Source organism: Achroia grisella, unplaced genomic scaffold, assembly GCF_030625045.1.
Source record: "Achroia grisella isolate CSIRO2021 unplaced genomic scaffold, CSIRO_AGI_Agris_v1 utg874, whole genome shotgun sequence".
NCBI lineage: Eukaryota > Metazoa > Arthropoda > Insecta > Lepidoptera > Pyralidae > Achroia > Achroia grisella.
The window spans coordinates 926327-948593 of NW_026713051.1; the positions used below are offsets into that span (position 1 = coordinate 926327).

General features: G+C 32.9%; 1 protein-coding gene across 1 annotated transcript in view; it reads right to left on the bottom strand.

The window, feature by feature from the left end:
• The window catches only part of LOC131853046 (uncharacterized), a 150719-nt gene that overhangs the window by 59139 nt on the left and 69313 nt on the right, over positions 1 to 22267 (bottom strand). Inside the window, exon 8 of the mRNA XM_059203839.1 lies at positions 20307 to 20334. Within this exon, the coding sequence (XP_059059822.1) occupies positions 20307 to 20334 (28 nt within the window). The remainder of the gene's footprint in view (positions 1 to 20306; positions 20335 to 22267) is intronic.

Below are 22267 nucleotides of genomic sequence, written 5' to 3' on the forward strand. Positions count from 1 at the left end.
TGCACAGCTAGTTGTATTATATAATTAAACAATTAAGACCTAACTTAAAATTAATTAAAAGATATTAATACGACCAAGAGTCCAAATTAAATAAGATAAAACGAATATTTTTATCATATAGATAACTTTACGCTTGAACACACAATTGGCGGCAGACTGAAAAAATAACGGAAAATATGATAAGATGGCGCTCTCAAATAAATATGATTAAATGCACATTACGTCAAATCAGAGTGGATCCATTTAAAAACGATTAGTATAATTGGTTTGGATGTATAATATATTATATGTATACCATTTGCGTATTTGAATTAGTAAATATAAACCATACGTCAAGAAGACTAGATACATCTATAGACTGTTTTTTTGGTAGTTGTGTAGTTATTATTACTACTCTATATACTAATATTTAATATATACTAATCACAGTATAAAACAAAGTCGCTGTACCTATGTATGCATAAATCTTTAAAACTACACAACGGATTTTGAAGCGGTTTTTTTAAATAGTTAGAGTGATTCAAGAGGTAGATTTATATGTATAATACATGTACACCCGTGCAAAGCCGGGGCGAGTCGCTAGTATTTAGATATATATGATATTATAAAGCTGACGAGTTTGTTTGAGCGCTCTAGTCTCAGGAACTACTGGTTCGAATTGAGAAATTATTTTTGTGTTGAAAAGTCCATTAGTCGAGGAAGGCTTTAAACTAAATAACATTACGCTACGGCCAATAGGAGCGGAGCTACAATGAAAAATATTGCAAATCGTGGGGAAAAGAAACGCAGACGAAGTTGCGCGAGTCAGCTAGTATAGATAAAATTACTGATTTTTAATGCTAACTAGTTTGAAGATTATTGTATTGAAATCCAATATATTTTATAGATATAACTTTAGTAACAACATATCTGATGTGGCTATAGAGCAGTAAATATAATTGAATCATGTTTCATCACAGTTACACATTAGAACAAACTGTTACTTATCAACAAGAACACTAATTGTTAATTATATTAATTACTAGCTACTCACTCCGGCTGCGGTGTAGGTACATATATTATACATGTAAGTTAATAATAGGATCTGACATGGTGGTTGCAGGCCCCCTCCCGCTTATGCCAATACCCTCGCAACTTCGCACCTGGATTCGCCAGAGATCCACCGAAATACAAAACCAAAGATGGAACCTAACCACTGATTGCAAACAATCTAAAGTGCCAATTCCAAAAACAAACCATCGATTAACAACACGCCTACTCAATCTAGATAGGCATAACCTTAAAATAATGATAGGGACAATAACGGGCCATTGTTCCTTAAACAGACACTTATACAAAATTGATGCTACAGACAGTCCCCTTTGTCGGGGCTGTTTTGAAGCTGAAGAGACGGCGGCTCACGTAATCCTGGAGTGCACGGCAGTGGCCCAACAACGAAAACAAATCCTCGGAACGGTGAGGTCGCTCCGTGAAGCCTGTGCAGACACCAGGAGTCTTCTGTGCTTTTGTGAGGAGCTTGGCTGGCTACTTTAGTAGTCTGCCTCTTCACGCACAACGGACCGAATGAAAGGCTAATTGCGGAGACTGGAGTCCAACATACATTACATTACATATAAATTTTCCCCTTGAATCACTATCTATTAAAAATGCCGCTTCAAAATTCGTTGCGTAGTTCTAAAGATTTAAGCATACATAGGGGCGGACAGACAGTGACTTTGTTTTATACAATCACTACAGATTAATGTCTATATAGATATGTACATATGTATGTCTATAGATATTTATGTATATTTGCATGTATTATTTATAGTTGTGTTGTCATTTGTACCACCTACTCTTTTTCTTATATCTTCACCGTCTACCTAAAGGTTGCCTGTAACAGATTGTTCAGCGATAAGCCCGCCTTTTGTGCTCATCATTGTAAAATGTTAAATTTGTATTTTTATGTTAATTAATATATTTCTGTAACTGGTGCAAAAAAGGGTATAAATAAATAAAATAAATAATTTTAACTGTGATGTATTATACTTTTTATTCTAAAATCTATATGCCTAATAACATCAATTACATTTTTATTTAAATCGAGAAAATAAACAGAATAGAATAGAAGAATAGAAATCATTTATTAGTGAGCATGAGACTACTCAAAACACTAGACCACATCATAGCTACTTACAATTGCCATCTGATAGTTATAGTATTCACATTTCACATAAGAATGCATGCAATCAATACAAAAACTGCTACGCTGTCATATTTCTAAAATAATTAAATCAAAAAAGCAATGAGAAAAATAAATTATAACGTTGTATGCTAATAAACTAAGTATTTACTTGATATGTGATCTATGAATTCGTTTATCATGTAATAATTGTTTAATATAAGATTTGAATAGCCTCTCTGTCAGATTTAGTGCAGATTCTGGCAGTTTATTATAAAATCTCAGATCAGACTAAACCTACTTAGGCACCAAATAGACTAAAACTGCCGAATGACAATGGATGCTGTACGTACTAATTTAAACTAGATAGAGCGAAACTTCCCTGTAATTAAATCTAGATTCAAATGAGGCTATTTCCAAGCACTCGCCGAGAAAAGTATCCTTTGTTGTAATCGAAAACACTGTGGGACCGAGGGGGGAGACAAATTAATCATGTCTCCAACGGAAATTAGGTTAAGGAAATTTCTTGTTACAATACTGTTGCAAGTAATTGATTCATTTAATATATATACATTTTATGCACTAGCGACTTAGTGTCCAACAGAAATTAGGTTAAGGAAATTTCTTGTTACAATACTGTTGCAAGTAATTGATTAAATTTAAATATATATATATATACTAGCTGTCCCGGCAAACGTTGTTTTGCCTTAAAATAAAAAAAAATATATGGGTGGACTACCCCTAACATTTAGGGGGATGAAAAATAGATGTTGGCCGATTCTCAGACCTACTCAATACGCTCACAAAATTTCATGAGAATCGGTCTAGCCGTTTCGGAGGAGTATGGGAACGAAAACTGTGACACGAGAATTTTATATATAAGATATTGGCGACAGTGACTTAGTCTCCAACAAAAACTAGGTTAAAGATTTTCTTTTTAACCTACTGTTGAAGTAATTTATTAATTTAAAATATTATAATATATTTAAGTAAGTCATTGCTAAAATTTGCGTGCATTAAATGCACAGACCTATATTGTCAAAACTTGGCCTTGGTATAAGAACAACCTGTATAAATTGATCGGAACGTTTACTATATGTATATATCTGATTTATAATACTATATATATAGGAATATACGTCTGATTTCCCGTAAAGTTATGCTTGCACGGATGCCCAGACAAAGATTGTAAAAACAATTAATTGGCCGCGGTATAAGAACAACCACAAATTGTTTTTTGGCTATATATATATCTGATTTACTATATGTATATACTAATATATATATCTGATTTCCAATAGAGATCTTGTCTAACATACTGTGATTTATCAATTTGTATTGACATCTCTTCTTGTAGTCTCCATTTCGTGTTACTTATATTTTATTACATGTACAATGCGAATATTTCAATCTATAATTTTTTTATTGCCAGAATAACTATTGCGAGATACAAAATTAATTAATTAGCTTAATTGTATGTCACATAATAGTTATTAAATTTAATAATTCAATAATAACGATGTTTTATCTGCATTAGATCACCTATGACTTATTTTCAGTTCAGTATCGTCCAGTTCAATATACAGAATACTGAACTGGACGGCAGGGGAAAAAAATATAAAACATAAAAAAAGTCTTGGGTGACCTAATGCTATCTGCATTAGATCACCGATAACTTATTTTAGCAAATTCAAATTCAAAAATCATTTAATCATGTACCATAAGACATTTATCGCTTATGAACTTCAATTTTCTTGTATTATAATTTTTTCCCTACCATATTCTGTATACAGAACTGGACGGTACGGAAAAAATATAATTCAATTTAGAAGAACTGGCAAGAAACTCAATTGAATTTCTTTTTTTTTATTACAGTTTGTTTACTAATTACTAACAACTTAATTCTATTGCTCTATCTATAAAATAGAATAGAATAGAATTTATTAATTCGTTTTATACAGTAATAACATAAGAAGTACAAGAATAATTTACACATTAAAAAAAACAGCGTCAATGTGGACCACAACTCAGCATAATGCTGGAAACATAGTTTCCAGCGCTGATTTTCAGTTGGGCCCACAGTACGGACGCACATATATTACAATTAAAAAATATGTATACATAAACTTTATAAATATATATCTACAGTGATTGCTGCTATACATAAAGCACCAGATGTTAATCACCCGGGGGAATATGATATCACTTCTGTGCTACACAAAACTTCCAAAAAGAAACTTCTTTGTCTGCACATAAACTGTACGTAAGTAAGTAGTGATGTATATAACAACCAAAATGAAAAGCGAATTTACATAAATGAACACCTCACAAAATCAAAACGTGAATTATTGTGGAAGGCAAGAAGTGAATTAAGACAAATTTATAAATACATATGGATAATTAATGGGAATATACTCGTCCGCAAATTAGAAGGTCATAAAATATATACTGTACGATCGGAAAGTGATATAAATCAGTTAAAAAAGTGTCATGATCAACCAAACATGCCTTGAGCTTTTTCAATACATTAAGTGTAAACAAATGTGTTGACATCCTTATATTATACAATTCACACCATCATTTGATTTACCTACAGAAATTGAATGTGTGAAATACTCGGATGTTGTCAAATGGAATACTTATATAAACGGACATAATAAATGTCTTAATGTAATACATTTAAATATACGATCATTAAGAAAAAATTTCAAGCAATTTTTAATATATATCGAAAGATGCCGGCCATGTCTCGATATAATCACACTTTCAGAAATCAACATAACACAGGATGAATTGCCATTGTATACATTGCCTGAATATGATATGTATTGGAACACAAGAGAAACAAGACGAGGAGGAGGAATATTGGTGTATGTGAAAAAGAAATATAATTTCACAACTAATGGCATTAAAGGAAAATATGGAGAATACGTTCAAGGCAAATTAATATTAGAGAACTATTTAAACATATATTTATTAGTTATGTATAGACCACCACATACTAATAGAATGGGATTTACTGGCGAGTTAAATAATTTGATAATACCTCGTAGGAGCGACATAATATTAATTGGAGATGCAAACATAAATATTGAAATAAATGATCTTGGTATGTTGGCGAAACGGTATCAAAATATTATGTATGGGCATGGATTGCAATGCACAATAAATGGAATTACTCGTGAGGAGCATCGCTTCGATGGCAGTGTGTCTGCGTCGTGTATCGATCATGTGTAGGTGCGTACGCGGCAAACTGTTCCTGCTTCTCACATACTCACAGCGAACATTTCCGATCACTACTTAGTTGGATTGTCTATTGATATAAGTGATTACATGGCATGCTCTAAGCAGGTCGACGAGAAAGTGATTAAAATAAATAATAAAAAGGTTTGTGATAAATTGGATGCAGTGGAGTGGCGGGAGTTCTTATTGTGTGAGTGTCCCTTGTTATTATATCATAGATTAAGTACATTGTTTAGTGAGATATATGCCAGTTGTGAATACCAATCTAATACTCAGAAATCTAGATACAGGCAACCATGGATAAACAGTAAAATATTACATATGATAGATAGGAGAGATCAATTATTTAGAAAGTCAAAGAATAATCCAAAAAATATTACTAGTAAATTAGAATACACAAAATATAGAAATAAAGTAAACAAATGTATAAATAAATGTTTTAATATGTACAGACAGAATGAATTAAAAAAATGTGAAAATGATGTAAGAAAAATTTGGGAAAATATTAATAATTGGCTGGGTAGAAAAAAGGGGAACATAGACAATGTTATTAAGAAATATTTGGGTAAGAAAGAAACAATTCAAAACATAAGTTCAAATTTTTCAAAAACGTTTACTAATGAAATACATAACATAAAACATAACTGTAATGATAAATTTATAGATAGAAATATATATGTAGAGGAGTCTAATATGTCTATGAGGTATAGGAAAGTAACTGCATATGATATAGAAAAATAATAGATAAAGTAAGCCCTAACAAAGCCCCGGGTGCAGATAAAATTAGAGTGACAGATATAAAATATATTAAAAAACAAATTAGTCCAGTCATAGCTCATTTTATTAACATGAGTGTGGCGCAAAGTTGTTATCCCGATTTATTAAAAACATCAGTAATAAGGCCCCTATATAAACATGGTAGTCACTACGAGTACACAAACTATAGGCCAATTGCTATCCTTTCTATAATTAATAAAATAACAGAAAAAGTAATTGTGACGCAAATTACAAATTTTTAGAGAGCCATGCTGTATTATCGGATACACAACATGGTTTCAGGCGAGGACGCAGTACTGCGACAGCCCTTAATGAGTTCACCGACCATGTAAACAATTGTCTTGATCAAAAACAGAGTGTAGTAGCCGTTTTATTGATTTTAAAAAAGCCTTTGATACATTAAATCATGAACAGTTGTTACAGGCTATGGCAGAATGTGGAATAAGAGGTCCCATTAATCAGTGGCTAAAATGTTATATGAACCAAAGAAAACTAAAAACGCATATATGCGGTCTCACTGGAGATGAGTCTGATATACTGTATGGTGTCCCTACTGGATCAGTCTATGGACCAATAGGGTATATAATGCATGTCAATAGTTTGTGTAATGTAGTTAAGAAATGTAAAATGATCATGTATGCGGATGATACATGTTTGCTGTATGCTGGAAGAGACCCTGCTGACATACAGAAAAATATCCAAACTGACTTAACAAATGTTATAAAATGGGCACATGATAATGGTATAATTATAAACCTAAATAAAACTAAATGTATGCATTTGCGTTCCCAGTACCTTAAATTAGAAGATTGTACATTTAACATTATAGGACATAGTTACAATTGTTTACATGTTGAAGGTAACGACTGTAGCTGCCCTCAGATAGAATTTGTTTCTCACTATAAGTACCTTGGTCTTATAATTGACCAGAGCATGTCATGGCGATTACATGTAAATAATGTTTGTGCTAAATTAAGATCAATGTTGGCAAAATTCCATCAACTAAGTTTTGCAGTTAACAGAAAAACGTTATATATAATATATCATGCGCTAATAGATTCCGTATTATCTTATGGTTTGGGTAGTTACGGTTGTACCTTTGACACATATCTTAATCAAATTAAGGACTTACAAATAAGATTTATGAAGCTACTAGTTGATAAAAATAAGAGACATAAATGTAAGCAAAATAGGTACATTGAGTTGTTTAGAATATGCAGATTATTAGATATAAAAAATAAAAATAAATTATTAATATTAATAGAGCATTTTAAAAATAATAAATTTAAAAATCATGTTATTCATAAAATTACTACACGTAAAGTTAACAATAAAGAATACATTGTACCTAAGGTCTGTAATTATTACGGATCAAGAACTAGAAAATATCTAGTTCCAAAATATTATAATATGTTACCAAAAAATATAAGATCATTAGATAATGTATCCAAAAAATTATTCAAAAAGAAATTATTAAACTTTTTTGTTAACAAACATTGTATGGCATAAGATACTTGCTTCTACAGGAATGTGTTTATGTGAATGTATGTGTGTGTATATATAGATTAGAAATAAGTATTAAGTTAAGCGCTTTTGCTGCAGACAAACTGCTGAGCAGTTTTGCGGCTTATTGTTTTTATATAATTAGTTCCGTTATTTGAATAATAAAGAGAAAAAAAAAAAAAAAAAAGTTATATGCTGCTTACATGTATAAGGAATGTATCTCTTTTTTTTAATACTATCATGGTGGAAATCAAGCATACGGCCCATCTGATGGTAAATGGTTACCGTAGGCTATGAACGCCTGAAACACCAGGGGTCACGTGCGCGTAGCCGACCCTTAAGAAACCTTAATATACCCTTCTTGAAAAACCCCATGCTGTAGTCTTGTGGGAAAACCTCGGCAGGAAGTTCATTCCACAATCTAAGTGTACGCGGGAGGAAACTCCTCTGAAACCGCACTGTTCGGGACCACTTAGGTTCCAGCGTGTGGGGATGAATTCCCTATCGATGGCGAGCGGTGCGGTGGTAAAAGGTGGCTGGCAGCATCATCTTTATACATTTATTACGTTATTTCGGAACTAAAAAATAATTTCTACTTATACTTTTCATTATGCTCTTGTCTCTACCTCTTCTATAGGGATTACTAAAATTTCTGCAATTCGAAGAGTATTTTATTAAAAATGTCTTTTTATTTAATGGTCATTTCATAAGAATATTTAATCATGTCGAATCTTACTAAAGATCAATATGAAATTGCCAACTAATTGGTTGAATGAAGATTATGTTTACTGTATTATATAGTGGTAGATTAAAAAAATGTAATGACTATTCAAAAATGTTTCAATGTAAGTTTATTTGAATAAATGATTTTCTATTCTATTCTATTCTATAAGATAATATTTTAATTTCATTTGAGATAATAACATTTTAAATATTCTTTAACATAAACTTGACCTCGGTGGTCTAGAAGTTTAACATACCGCTTTACTATCCGATGGTTGTGGGTTCGATTCCTCGCACGGTACAAACATTTGTATTTATGAGTATTATTGTTTGTATCGATCTTGGTGTTTTCTATGTATAATGTGTATTTATTTAAAAAAAATAGCATGTATTTATATCAGTTGTCTAGTACCCATAACACAAGCTCTGCTTAGGGACTAGTGAATTGTCGTAAAATATAAAAAAAAGTCTATTTATAATTTTATATGCCATACATTATAATTGAATTATTTGAACATGTATAAATAAACTTAGTATGTTAATATAGCAAACAAATTATAAAAAATGCATTATAAAAACTTGTTACCTACCTATTTACATACCTATAAAATAAACAGACACTAACACTTACATACTATAATCACAGTAACTTATTAAGGCAAATAACGGTTTAACATGTAAATAATAAAGTACTACGTGCACGCGACTTTATATTAGTTTAATTGTAACATTTATGGTTATACTAGCTACTCGTCCAGTCTTCGCACAGTGTACATGTATTATATATATAAACCTTCCTCTTGAATCACTCTATCTATTAAACAAAACCGCTTCATAATCCGTTGCGTACTTTTAAAGATTTAAGCATAGGGACAGACAGCGACAGCGACTTTATTTTATACTATGTAATGATGATAATTATACGCAAATGAAAACGCTTAAAACTTAAAACTGCTAGATTCGCTCCATTTAATCAATTGATAATTCTAAACAAAACATTAGTTCCGGTGTGGTTCATGCCCAATGAGAATATAAAGTGTGTATGTCTGTTTTGTTTACAATATGTGACGCATTGCGCCTACAAAGCGTATAGCACCATGTGCCATAGAACATAAACACCGCGTTGGCACACCAGTCGACCGAGAATCGACATTCAAATTAATTTCATACCACCACTTTTAACGCATGATATCACTGTGCATCGTAAATAATAAACCACAAATCATTGTATACGACAATTGTTCGTACAGTACGCGCGACACGTGATTCACTCGCGGCCGACGTGGGTGCACTAACTTAGTGAAATAAGCAAGAGTGGGAACGAGAGAGCAGTGATGGAGCGAGTCGACCGCGTGGCGGACGAGCTAGCGAGCACGCGACTACTGCGAGAGATTCTGAGACAAGTCGACTTCGGATGCTGCGCGCCCTACAGCCCTACAGGCACCCTTTCCCGCACGGCTGGTAAACACAAAATTTAGTGCACTGGGTCAGAATTATTTACGACGCCATTCGAATCCAAGAACGAATTTTAAACGTCCGTCTGTGACGAGAAATACTGTAACAAAAGTAAGCAGGTAGCACTTGATGGGACAACCATAGCTCGTATTACTTACTAGCTGTACACGCAATTTCGTCCGCGTGGAATTTAACTTTATTATTCTAAAAAAATCTATTTCTCTTCTAAAATAGAGGTAGCTTAAGTTACTACTTATTACATCAGCATAACTTTTATTGGCAGATAAAAGTACCGTCAAAATCGGCTCAGCCATTTCAGAGATTAACCGTAACAAAACAGAACAGATAAAAATTGTAAAAATATAATGCATGTGCCGTATTTATTTTCATATGCATGTACTAAAAAATTGTTATTTCACCATTACTAGCAGACATTCCAATTTTATTTATATGTATAAATGTATATAATAGATTATATCCAGAAAATAGTTACCAATATCATAGAAATTTAATCTGATAATTCAATAATAAATCAAGATTTTAAAGCTATCAATATAAACACAATCTTACGGACCAATTCAAGATCTATGTATACCGAACAAATTTTCAGGTATACAATACGATCATTAGGTATAATTAGTAGGATAACTTATCATCTATTAAAACTGAACGTTTAGTATTTCCATATTTGCGAGTACGGTGAGTTCAGCCGCTTATGTAAGAAGAAATATTAGGCAATTAACAAACGTGGCCACGGCGAAACTTGTGTACAGCATTATGTCATATAGATTATGATATGCAGCAAAATATATAATACACATAAACATTATATTTTACTAAAGAGGATCATTGCTTCTATATATGGTTTATCTAATTACAATTAGGTTTATTTGAATATAGATAATTTCTATTCTATGATTACATTATTAGATTTATTTGAAACTAGCTGTACTCGCGACTTCGTCCACGTTGAATTTAACTTTATTTTTCTTCTCTTTCTCATTCAAATAAACTTAATATAAGCACTTTTGAATAGTCAAGTTTTTTTTATTCTACCGCTTATTCGAAATACAGATTCATCACAAGAAGAACAAGCAAGGAACTTGTGTGTTGCTCTTTTAAATAAATATTGATTTAATTATATTTACATTAACAAGGATTAGGCATGCGACAATCAACATAGAAACCGCTACGCACTTACGCACGTGGAATTTAACAAAAAAGTTAATTAGACATTTTTTCTATAATAAAAGTAGCCTAAGTTACTCCTTATTACATCAGCTACCTGCCAAAAAAAGTCCCGTCAAAACCGGTCCAGCCATTTCAGAGATTAACCGGAACAAACAGACAGACAGATAGACAAAAATTGTAAAAAATATTATTTTGATGTATGTACCGTATTTATATTCGTATGCATGTAGTAAAAAACGGTTATTTCTATAATACAAACAGACACTTCATCGCAGTGGCCTCTGTTTCAGAAGCTCAACCGGGGCCGACACCCAACCAATGCGGGTGCGGGCAGCCGTTGTGATCCTTTTGACTACAAGAACCGGGGCCCGCACTCAACATGTACCGAGACCCGAGGGATTAATGCGGATCTCGCCTGCTTTAACTTCCCCGGGAGCACAGTCACCATCCCTCGCTACCGCCAAATTTCATTTACACCTTGTTTGGGAAACTACTCTGCTACCAAAATGTTAGGGAAACGTCAGTCATTTACCTTTATGGTTCTGCGGATTTCTAGGGCTTCAGGGTCTCGAAGGTATCTTCGCTAGCTTTCACACACTTTCACAGTAGGTTTAACACAGTTCTAATTTATTTCAATTCGCAACAAATGCGCGCGCGCGTCATGGCCGCTGTACGGTCCGTTTGTTACTAGTTAGGGAGGGGAAGGGAACGCGCGGGAACAGAAAACTAACGGACTCTAATATAATATAATATAATATCTGTGCTTACGATGATACAGGGTAGATTTTGAACATAGCCCCCGCTCTAAACACACCTATAAGTAGAGTTAATCAATCAAGCCGATATTTCTAGAAATGTAGCCAACTCTATTCTTGTAAGAGCCATAAATATATTGGAGCGGCATGGATCCTACCAAATATAAACTGTGGAAAATCCAAAGCGGTTCCATTTATAAACAACATGACACTTATTTCTCTTGAACAAGCAATCTAATATCTGGCAACACGCATCATAGTTGTTATGCCTCTGATCATTACATACCATTGCTAGTAAACATATAAATTACAATTTTATTTCGTTATAAGAGTCTTATATACACGTAAAATTATTTACTTTACGAAATAAACTTAACTCCAGTCATTTGTCTTTGTCACCTGTTTGTCAGAGAATACTTACAGTTTGGTAGAGAATTCCTAATAGGATTACTTTTGTATATTTTGTATATTATTTGTATATAATCTTACTAATATTAGAAATGCGAAAGTAACTCTATCTGTCTGTCTCGCTTTCACGCCAAAACTACTGAACCGATTTAAATGAAATTTGGTACACATATAGTCTAGAGACCCTGAGGAAGGAGAGTTAAGTGTTGAAATGGGAGCTGAAATATTGTATGGAACTATCGTAATTTTAAAAGCTTGAAACCTATTTATTTATTAACTTTATAATAAAGAAATAATATAAGATATTATTTCTTTATTTGGTCAAGGTCACTCTTCCATGCGAACAAAGTCGCGGGCATAGCTAGTTAAGTATATGCCTGTTTTTGACCGCGAATAAGTATTAAGATGGTTACATATAAGAGCCACAGAATACTTAATATATATATATATATATATATATATATACTAGCTGTCCCGGCAAACGTTGTTTTGCCCTATAAATCGCTATTAAAAAATAGGGGTTGATGCTAGAAGGGTGTAGGGTAATAATAAAATGAAAATAAAATATATGTCGAAAAAATAATAATAAAATATTTTTTCGACATATATATATTTTAAAGTATACCGATACTTAACCGCTAGACTACCGAGGCTGCCAAATGTGACTGTAATGAAACAGTAAGTAAATTTTCATAACTTATAATGAGGAACTTAAATTATCATTTAATCTTATCTTAATAGAGTCCATTTTCGAATGCCCCTTTGACAATCAACCGCTTTACTTCCGATTGTCGCGGGTTCGATTCCTCGCACGGTACAGACATTTTTATTTATGATTTGATTTGATTGTTTGTATCGGTCTATTCTATGTATATTACGTATGTATTTATGAAAAAAAATATCTAAATATTTATATCAGTTATCTAGTACCCGTTACACAGGCTCTGCTTACCGTGGGACTAGATGGCGCTGTGTTAATCATCTAGGGTTATTATTATTACTATTAACAATTTCCTAGTGATTTATTCAGAAAACCTTCAAGTTTCTTAAGTGAACAATTAATCTAAATATATATAAATCAAAGGTGACTGATATATAAATCAAAGGTGACTGACATAGTGATCTATCAACGCACAGCCCAAACCACGGCTGAAATTTGGCATGCAGGTAGATGTTATGACGTAGGCATCCGCTAAGAAATGATTTTGATTAATTCTACCCCCAAAGGGATAAAATAGGGGATGAAAGTTTGTATGAAACTTTGTCAATTTTAAACCGATCGGGCTGAGACTTTGCACGCATAAAGCTACTATGACGTAGGCATCCCCTAAGAAAGGATTTTGATTCCACCCTTAAGGGGATAAAATAACGCGAGTGAAGCCGCGGGCAAAAGCTAGTATTACATAAAATTCAAAATTCAAAATATCTTTATTCATGTAGGTCTATTACAGACTCTTATGATATGTCAAATCTATCGTCGAATCGGAATGATTTCGAGATGAGAATAACTGACAAGAAACTCAGCTCGTATTTTTTATTAAATGTTGTACATACATATATTAACACATATAATATTATATATCATATATGTTAATAGAGGGATGAATTCCCTGTCGATGGATGTAAATATATTATAAACAACAACTTAAACCGTGTGTTACCAAGCAATACAATATTATTTTAATTATTAGCCGGGTCTTAACACGAATAATTTTATGGCAAATAAAGGTATTTACCTCTCTCGACGTTTCGACTAGGTTGCACTAGCCGTGGTCACGAGCTGACTGCAGTAACAGCGATGTCAATGTAGATAGGTGACAGCAGTTTTTTCATCATCTACCGTCACTAGATTGTTTAACGAAAGTTCGCGACACACAGCACTCACGGTTTCCGTACACTTATTGACTATTGATGCTACTGAACTTTGCTTGAATTTATTTATGACTGGATACCACGCAGATGATAATTTTAAGCCATCCTCTCTGTTGAAATTGGGATGTTTTTTAATTTCAATCGCCTCCCGGATCACTCGTGGGTAATAGTGGCGATCAGTAGAGAGGACCTTAGGCCCATGTAGTTCAATCCAGTGATTTGTTGCAGCGTTGAGTAGACCTCAGCTAGTGCAACCTAGTCGAAACGTCGAGAGAGGTAAATACCTTTATTTGCCATAAAATTATTCGTGTTAAGACCCGGCTAATAATTTAAATAATGTATATTAAACACGAAACTTTAAAATTAACAATACAATATTGGTACTGATAAGTAAGTCGCTATACCTATGTACAGGGCAGTGACACGACGCCATCAAAACACATGTGAGTTTGTTCAAAATCTAAATTTACTAAAACAATCAAATATCTATACATACAAATAATATTGAAGTGTCTGTTTGTAATATTGAAATAACCGTTTTTTACTACATGCATATGAATATAAATACGGTACATACACTAAAATATTTTTTTTTTCCAATTGTTATCTGTCTCTCTGTATGTCTGTTTGTTCCGGCTAATCTCTGAAATGGCTGGACCGATTTTGACGGGACTTTTATTGGCAGGTTGCTCGTGTAATAAGGAATAACTTAGGCTAGTGTTATTTTAGAAAAATAAAGTTAAATGCTAAGCGGACGAAGTCGCGGGATCAGCTAGTCTATACATATAAATAAAATTAGAGTCTCTGTTTGTAATATTGAAATAACCGCTTTTTACTACATGCATATGAATATAAATACGGTACATACACCTAAAATAACATTTTTTACAATTTTTGTCTATCTGTCTGTCTGTTTGTTACGGCTAATCTCTGAAATGGCCGACCGATTTTGACGGGGCTTTTACTGGCAGGTATCTGATGTAATAAGGAGTAACTTAGTCTATTTTTATTTTAGAAAAATTCTCTAATTTACTATTTTGTTATACTCCACGCGAACAAAGTCGTTCACAGACAGCTAGTTCATAATATTATTTTTAATATTTCGCATACCCGCTGGCCTTTAAATTACATCTGTTTAATGATAAATAAAGTCATATCAAGTATTTTTGATTTATTGAGCGCCTCATGTCTGACCATGGGCTCCTTTTCTCATGAACTATACACGTATCATACTGAAAGTGACTTTATTATACAATATATAATATTGTATAAATTATTTATAATACTATATAGAATAGAAAATTATTTATTCAACCTAACATGGTATATTGGTAGCAATAAGATCAGCAGTCCACATTACTAACAATCCTTTTCCCCAAATATACTTGTATTTTTTTTTATGGATGATAATGGAATGCACCCGCCTGCGCTATCGGTTTACGCTGGCGGGGCACCAGTGGAGGATGATAAGATGAACATGAGGTCAGGTCAGTTAGCCCATCGTGGCAAATTCACCAGGAATTTATCACGATGGATTCCAGGGGGAACCGCGTGGAGAATATACTTGTATTTTTTTTATTGATGATAATGGAATGGTGCACCCGCCTGCGCTAACGGTTTACATTGGCGGGGCACCAGTGGAGGATGATAAGATGAACATGAGGTCAGGTCAGTTAGCCCATCGTGACAAATTCACCATGAATTTATCACGATGGTTTCCAGGGGGAACCGCGTGGAGGTCAACCTGACATGGTACATTGCTAGCAATAAGATCAGCAGTCCACATTACTAACAATCTTCTTCCTCGAAATATACTGTATTATAAAGATTATGTCACGAGATGACACCGAATAGGGATGAATGGAAGAGAAAAACATATAACGCCGACCCCAAATAAATGGGATAAGAAATATAATAAATTAAATAGAATAAATAGAAAATAATTTATTCGGATAATCCTAATTTAAGCACTTTTGAATTGTCAACATTTTTTTTTAAATCTACCGCTTATTCGGAAAGCTGTCTCATCACAAGAAGAATAAGCAAGAAACTTGTGTGTTGCTCTTTTAAATAATCCTTGTAAGTTCACATTTACAAGTCGAAACGTGTGAATACAAACTACCAACCAGCACTAATTTATTAGGGTCAAATATACCTATATACTATACTCCAAACCGCTTGCTTAGTAAATTTTGTTTCAGTGTAAGTAAGAAACATAACGTCTTAGTCCTTCGAAATGACCACAGGCTTCACACGAATAGTTATGGATAATGTACACATTTTCTTTATCTTCTAATATAGTAAAAAGAAATACGATTAAATCAGTCGTAGTGATAAGAGCAGACCAGTCCCTACCAGCAGCACTCGTTCACGAGTATGACGGATAAAATTTGAGGGCTTCTGTAGTTTAGCAGTTTCGCACACTGCTTTACTTTCAATGGACGCCGGTTCCATTCCTCGCACGACACAAACATTTGTATTCATAAGTATGATTGTTTGTATGGGTCTGGGTTCTTTCTACATATATATAATATCTCTGGGTGTTTTTATAAATACAGACTGTATTTACGAAATAAAATAGATCTATTTATTTGTATCAGTTGTCTAGGACCCATAACACAAGCTTTAACTAGCTTAACTTAGGTTAGATGTCGCTGTGTGAATTGTTCCCAGATTATTATTATTGTTTATATATATATATATAATATAAAATATACCTCCCTTTGATGGGGTGTTAAACTTGTCACTGCGGGTGAATATCACAAAACAATGACATTTATAAAAGAAATGATTATGATGACGAAAATTTGCGGACTATTCTACAAGTGTTTAGAATTACAGCTTTTTGGAAAAGTATGAAAGTGGGTGAAGATGTAATATTTTGAGGTTAGAGTGTAATTTATACATATTATTATTATTATTATTATATAATAATAAGAATAATTTAGACTCATCCACGATTGGCTAAAGCCGCATGTTTGAATGTATTACCGCCGTTAAAAATGAGATATATATATATATAAGTAATAATAATAAAATATTCTCACCGTTGCTTCTCAATTTATATATTCAAATATCCTATATGTTCATAAAAATCTTGACTTCTTTCCAAAAAACAGCAATATTCATAATATTAATACTAGATTTAAAGACTTGCTGTCCCCAAGTATCGTTTAGAAGTCAATAGTTCTTTCATGGGAATAGGTATAAATATTTACGATAAGATACCAAAGGATATACTGAAATTACCCTTAAATAAATTTAAAACATCTGTTAAATCATATTTACTGAGCAAAGCCTATTACTCACTAAACGATTACTTGAATGACGAGCGTGCATGGCAATAGTTGTTCCTGCACGGGAGTAATTTCATTTAATATTGATGAACTGGTTTTTTAAAAAATAAAATAATATATTTAATTGAGTTTCTTGCCAGTTCTTCTCAATTGGATGCATATACTGAACTGGACGGTCCGAAAAAAAAAATTATAATGTAAAAAATTTGACGTTCATAAGCGGCTAATATGTCCAACATGCAAACATTATTTTTTAATTTGAATTTTAATACCAATATAATAATAACTACACACGGAGAGACAACCGGCGTGACAAGTATCACTTAACTTCACATCATAAACCATAACAAGACCTTTATTATTATTCATCTCATGAAGTGTGCGTTAAACCTTTGAGTTCAACGTTCGAATACAATAAATACTAATTGATAATATCATCTCAGGTCCAGGACGCCCCGATTTGTAACCTCTAAAAAGAACATTCACAATACAATTACATTTTATTGAGAGGAAATTGCACGATACATCCGCCGATTATTGAATTGGCGGATAAATCTTTTGCAAACCAATGACTTAAGAAAGTATAAAGCTTCTTTAACGGTTAGAATTTGAAATAAAAATAGAAATAATCCTTAATATATAGTGTTTAGTTAATAGTCATATTTTTTCATTGAACAGAGATTAAGTGCGTAGCGGTTTCTATGTTGATTGTCGCATGCCTAATCCTTGTTGTTAAGTAAATATAAGTAAATCAATATTTATTTAAAAGAGCAACACACATGTTTCTTGTTTATTCTTCTCGTGATTAATCTGCATTCCGAATAAGCGGTAGAATAAAAAAAACTTGACTATTCAAAAGTCCTTATATTAAGTTTATTTGAATAAAGATTATGTCTATTTCATTCTAGCTCTCATTCGGAACGCAGATGTTACAAGAAGAACGAGCAAGAAACATATTTTTTTAAATTTTACAACTCTTTTAAATCAATGTTATTTTAAATACACAATACCAAGTAGGAGGCACGCGATAATCAACATAGAAACCGCTACGCTCTCATTCTTTGTGCAATCAGATAATATTGTGAGCGCTATAAATTATAAGTTTTGTCTATAAAATAATTATTACTATTTTGTACTCTTCAATTTTATAATAAGCTTTTATAATGGTTATTCATTCATTCATGTATTACAACATGACAGTTAACAGGATTTAGAAGATATGAAATGATTATTTTACATTTAGTAATTAAAATAAAGTACGAATATATCTTTATCATTAACATCATATTGCCACTTTTTTTTCGGACTATTCTGATGCTATTGGCCGCAGCTGGTCTTTACAGCTTCACCGGACGATAGGGGGCGAGTGCAGATGGCACTCCAAACTAAGGAAGGACTTATGGAGCGGCTGAGGGCAAACTCCCGCCTGACGGATACGACTTTAGTCTGAGAGCACCACTAGAGGTTCGGCCCCCGGGCTTCGGTCGGTCGTAACTTCGATTCTCGTTTGAATTGCACGGGGGAAGCCTTGAATGCAGTCTATCACTGCTTTCAATTCAATAGCCTGTATTAACATGCCTAGTATAATGTGGTTGTAAATAATCGTGGTTGTAATCTTGGCTCAACTTCAATATTACAAACATAATCGACATAGATTATCCATAGATACGTAAAGAATACCAACTACATGCCACGTTACAACGAACAGAAATACATTACGCAAAATACTAATTAGTATTCATAATTTCTCACGTTGACACTGATGATCTGTGGGCCATTCAACCGAGTCGCTATTGTTTCATTATCAATGTTAGTAAAACATTTCTAGCGATAGAAATACTAGCTACTAATATAATAAAAATCCCGGAAAGCATAAAGGAAGAAGAAAAAATTTAGTTATTTAAAAAAGATTTATTGACTGCAAAGCTTATTATACTATAAAAGTACTCTAAGAGCTATGCAGACTTCAATTTCGTCCTAACAAACTAACAGACACAAATATGCAAAGTGACATCCAAGAAATTGCTACACTCTTTAAACAGAGTCCATGCGTGTATTATTAATTTATTATATGTAAACTTATTATAAATGCACGTGCAATTATAATAAGTAAATAAATAAAACTAGAACCTAATTCCCATATACCAATTACATTTCAAAATTAGCAACATTTTTTCTATATTAAGGTACATTTTTATTAAAACACACGTCACAATATTACATATTGAAATAGAACCTTAAAACTACTACTATCTATTTAAAAGAACAACACACAAGTTTCTTGCGCATTTTTCTTGTGATGAGTCTGCATTCCAAATAAGTCGTAAAATAAAAAAAAAACTGGAAACAATTGTGATAAATTCTTGATGAATTTATCATGATGGGCTAACTCACCTGACCTTTATGCTCATCTTATCATCTTTCACTGGTGCCCCGCCAGCATAAACCATTAGCGCATGCCGATGCACCACCCATAAAAAATAAGGACTTAAAAAACACCGAATTAACAGACGTCCAACGACAAACCGGACGACCGTCGTCATATCTGAGCATACTCTTCTTTTATTCATATCATCTTTCACACAATCCATCCATCTTTTCTTAGGGCGTCCCCTTTACATCGTGACGACAATACTATAGTAGCAATATAACTAGGTCCCACTCATATGTCTTCCAGTCACGAAACAAAGCTATAACTAATAACATAAATATTTTCCTGTTAACGTCACAGTTATTGCACATAAAAAAGGCTTCCGGACGAGGAACAGGACTGTCCTTTCCATAGGATGACACTGTGTCCAGCTTGACCAGACGGGGCATATACCCCAAATAAATGACACCAGGCCAGGTAAAAGAAAAAAGAGAATATTTGTACATATTATACTCTTGAATTTAAAGAAATAAATAATAAAGAACTCTTACCAGCATACTGTTGTTGTGCTGTGGCTCTCTGAAAAAAAATAAAAAAAAACCAAATTAATAAAGAAAAAATGCGAATACAAAACAAGTAACAGAAAATAGTCATCGAGTACTTTCGAATTTCATAACATTAGGTTATAATATTTTACACGAATGCTAATATATAATTTCAGGCATTTAGAAGTGAAAAAACGATACCTATTGGTATATATTACACATTACAATGTCCAACTCCAAACTTAAACGTCGGTACATGCTCCCTGAGTAGTTCCTCAGTAATATATTCATAAAGGTAATGTAGATACCGCTTGAATTCATATGCTCTATGTAGCAGCACCGCTTCACAAACTGGACATCAAAGTAAATACGGTTGCAGTACGGTTTTGTAGCGTTGTAAATGAAAACACTTTTGTATACAGTGACCAGATAATATTAAAGCCTCACTTTGCGAGAATTTTTAGTATATTTGCAGTGAGAAATTTATTTCAACAGAACATATCATTTTTATTACATATCTAATACTTTTCCTAGTTTATATAATTTCTTGACTATAAGATAATATTGACAATTTTTCTTTTTTAAAACTGCACTCTCCGGGACCACTTAAGTTCCATGATATGGAAATGATACGCATCAAAGGTAGGTCAAACAATTCGGCAAAACACAATCTGTTGTACTCGTATATTCGGTAGACGACACAAAGTTGTGAACAATATAGACAGACAAATCGCATATCTCGTACACTCATTCATTCATTCATTCATAATTTAAGAGCTACGCTCTTGTCGGTGGAGCTCTTGCCACTTTCCGCGATCATTCATCATATCTCGTACAATACTGGTGTAATTAAGACATTTCAAATTTATGAAATTTAACGTAATACACAAAGACTTAGAGTGAACTTTCTTAAATTTGTAACTTTTGAGTTAAGCCCGTATTATAATAAGTGTACGAAACGTATATATAATACTAGGTATGGATACACCCTTATGGCAATAAACTTAATGCTAGTTATTTTCATTTGTATTTGGGCACGAAAGACATTGACGAAATACCACAAAAAGCAACCCTGAATAAAACAACATGACTGAATAATCAATCACTGTTACTTGTATTTTTGTCATTTATCTCCTTAGTGTTGTTATGGCTATGCTAAAAAGATGTCCATATCAATCAATAATTTGAGTATTCATTTTTTTTATTTATTTGATTACTAAATTGAATTAGTGCTAATCTGTAGCTTGTATTCACAAACTTAAACTTAAATTGTTAAGTAAGAATAAAATTATTCAAAAGAGCAACACACAAGTTTCTTGCTCGTTCTTCTTGTGATGAGACTTTCCGAATGAGCGGTAGATAAAAAAAATGTGATGACTATTCAAAAGTGCTTCAATGTAAGTTTATTTGAATAAATGATTTTCTATTCTATTCTATCATTCACTGGGTCACGACACGCGAAAATATTATGCGCAATATCTACGTTTTGTGGAAAGCACAATCGAAATTGGCTTAATTATTTAAGTCGTGAATACAAGTGTACAAATCAATGTATACCTACAACGTACTGTTAGAAATTTGTGGTTCTACGTTAACTCGAAGGTAACTACACTTTTCTCCGAGATATTGTAGCAAAACGCCTAGAGAACTTTTAAAAGCAATATTTTTTTCATCCAATACTGTACAACAATGTGATAAAATATTTAAATTAACAAACTCTTAAGCATCAGGAAATTCAGAGAATTCCAACATCTTTTAGCTTCAACAGATATTTGGGTACTCCTAAAAGTGTTATTCACCAACTCTTCATAATCTTATATATAAAATTCTCGTGTCACAGTTTTCGTTCCCACACTCCTCCGAAACGGCTTGACCGATTCTCATGAAATTTTGTGAGCGTATTGAGTAAGTCTGAAAATCGGCCAACATCTATTTTTCATCCCCCTAAATGTTAGGGGTAGTCCACC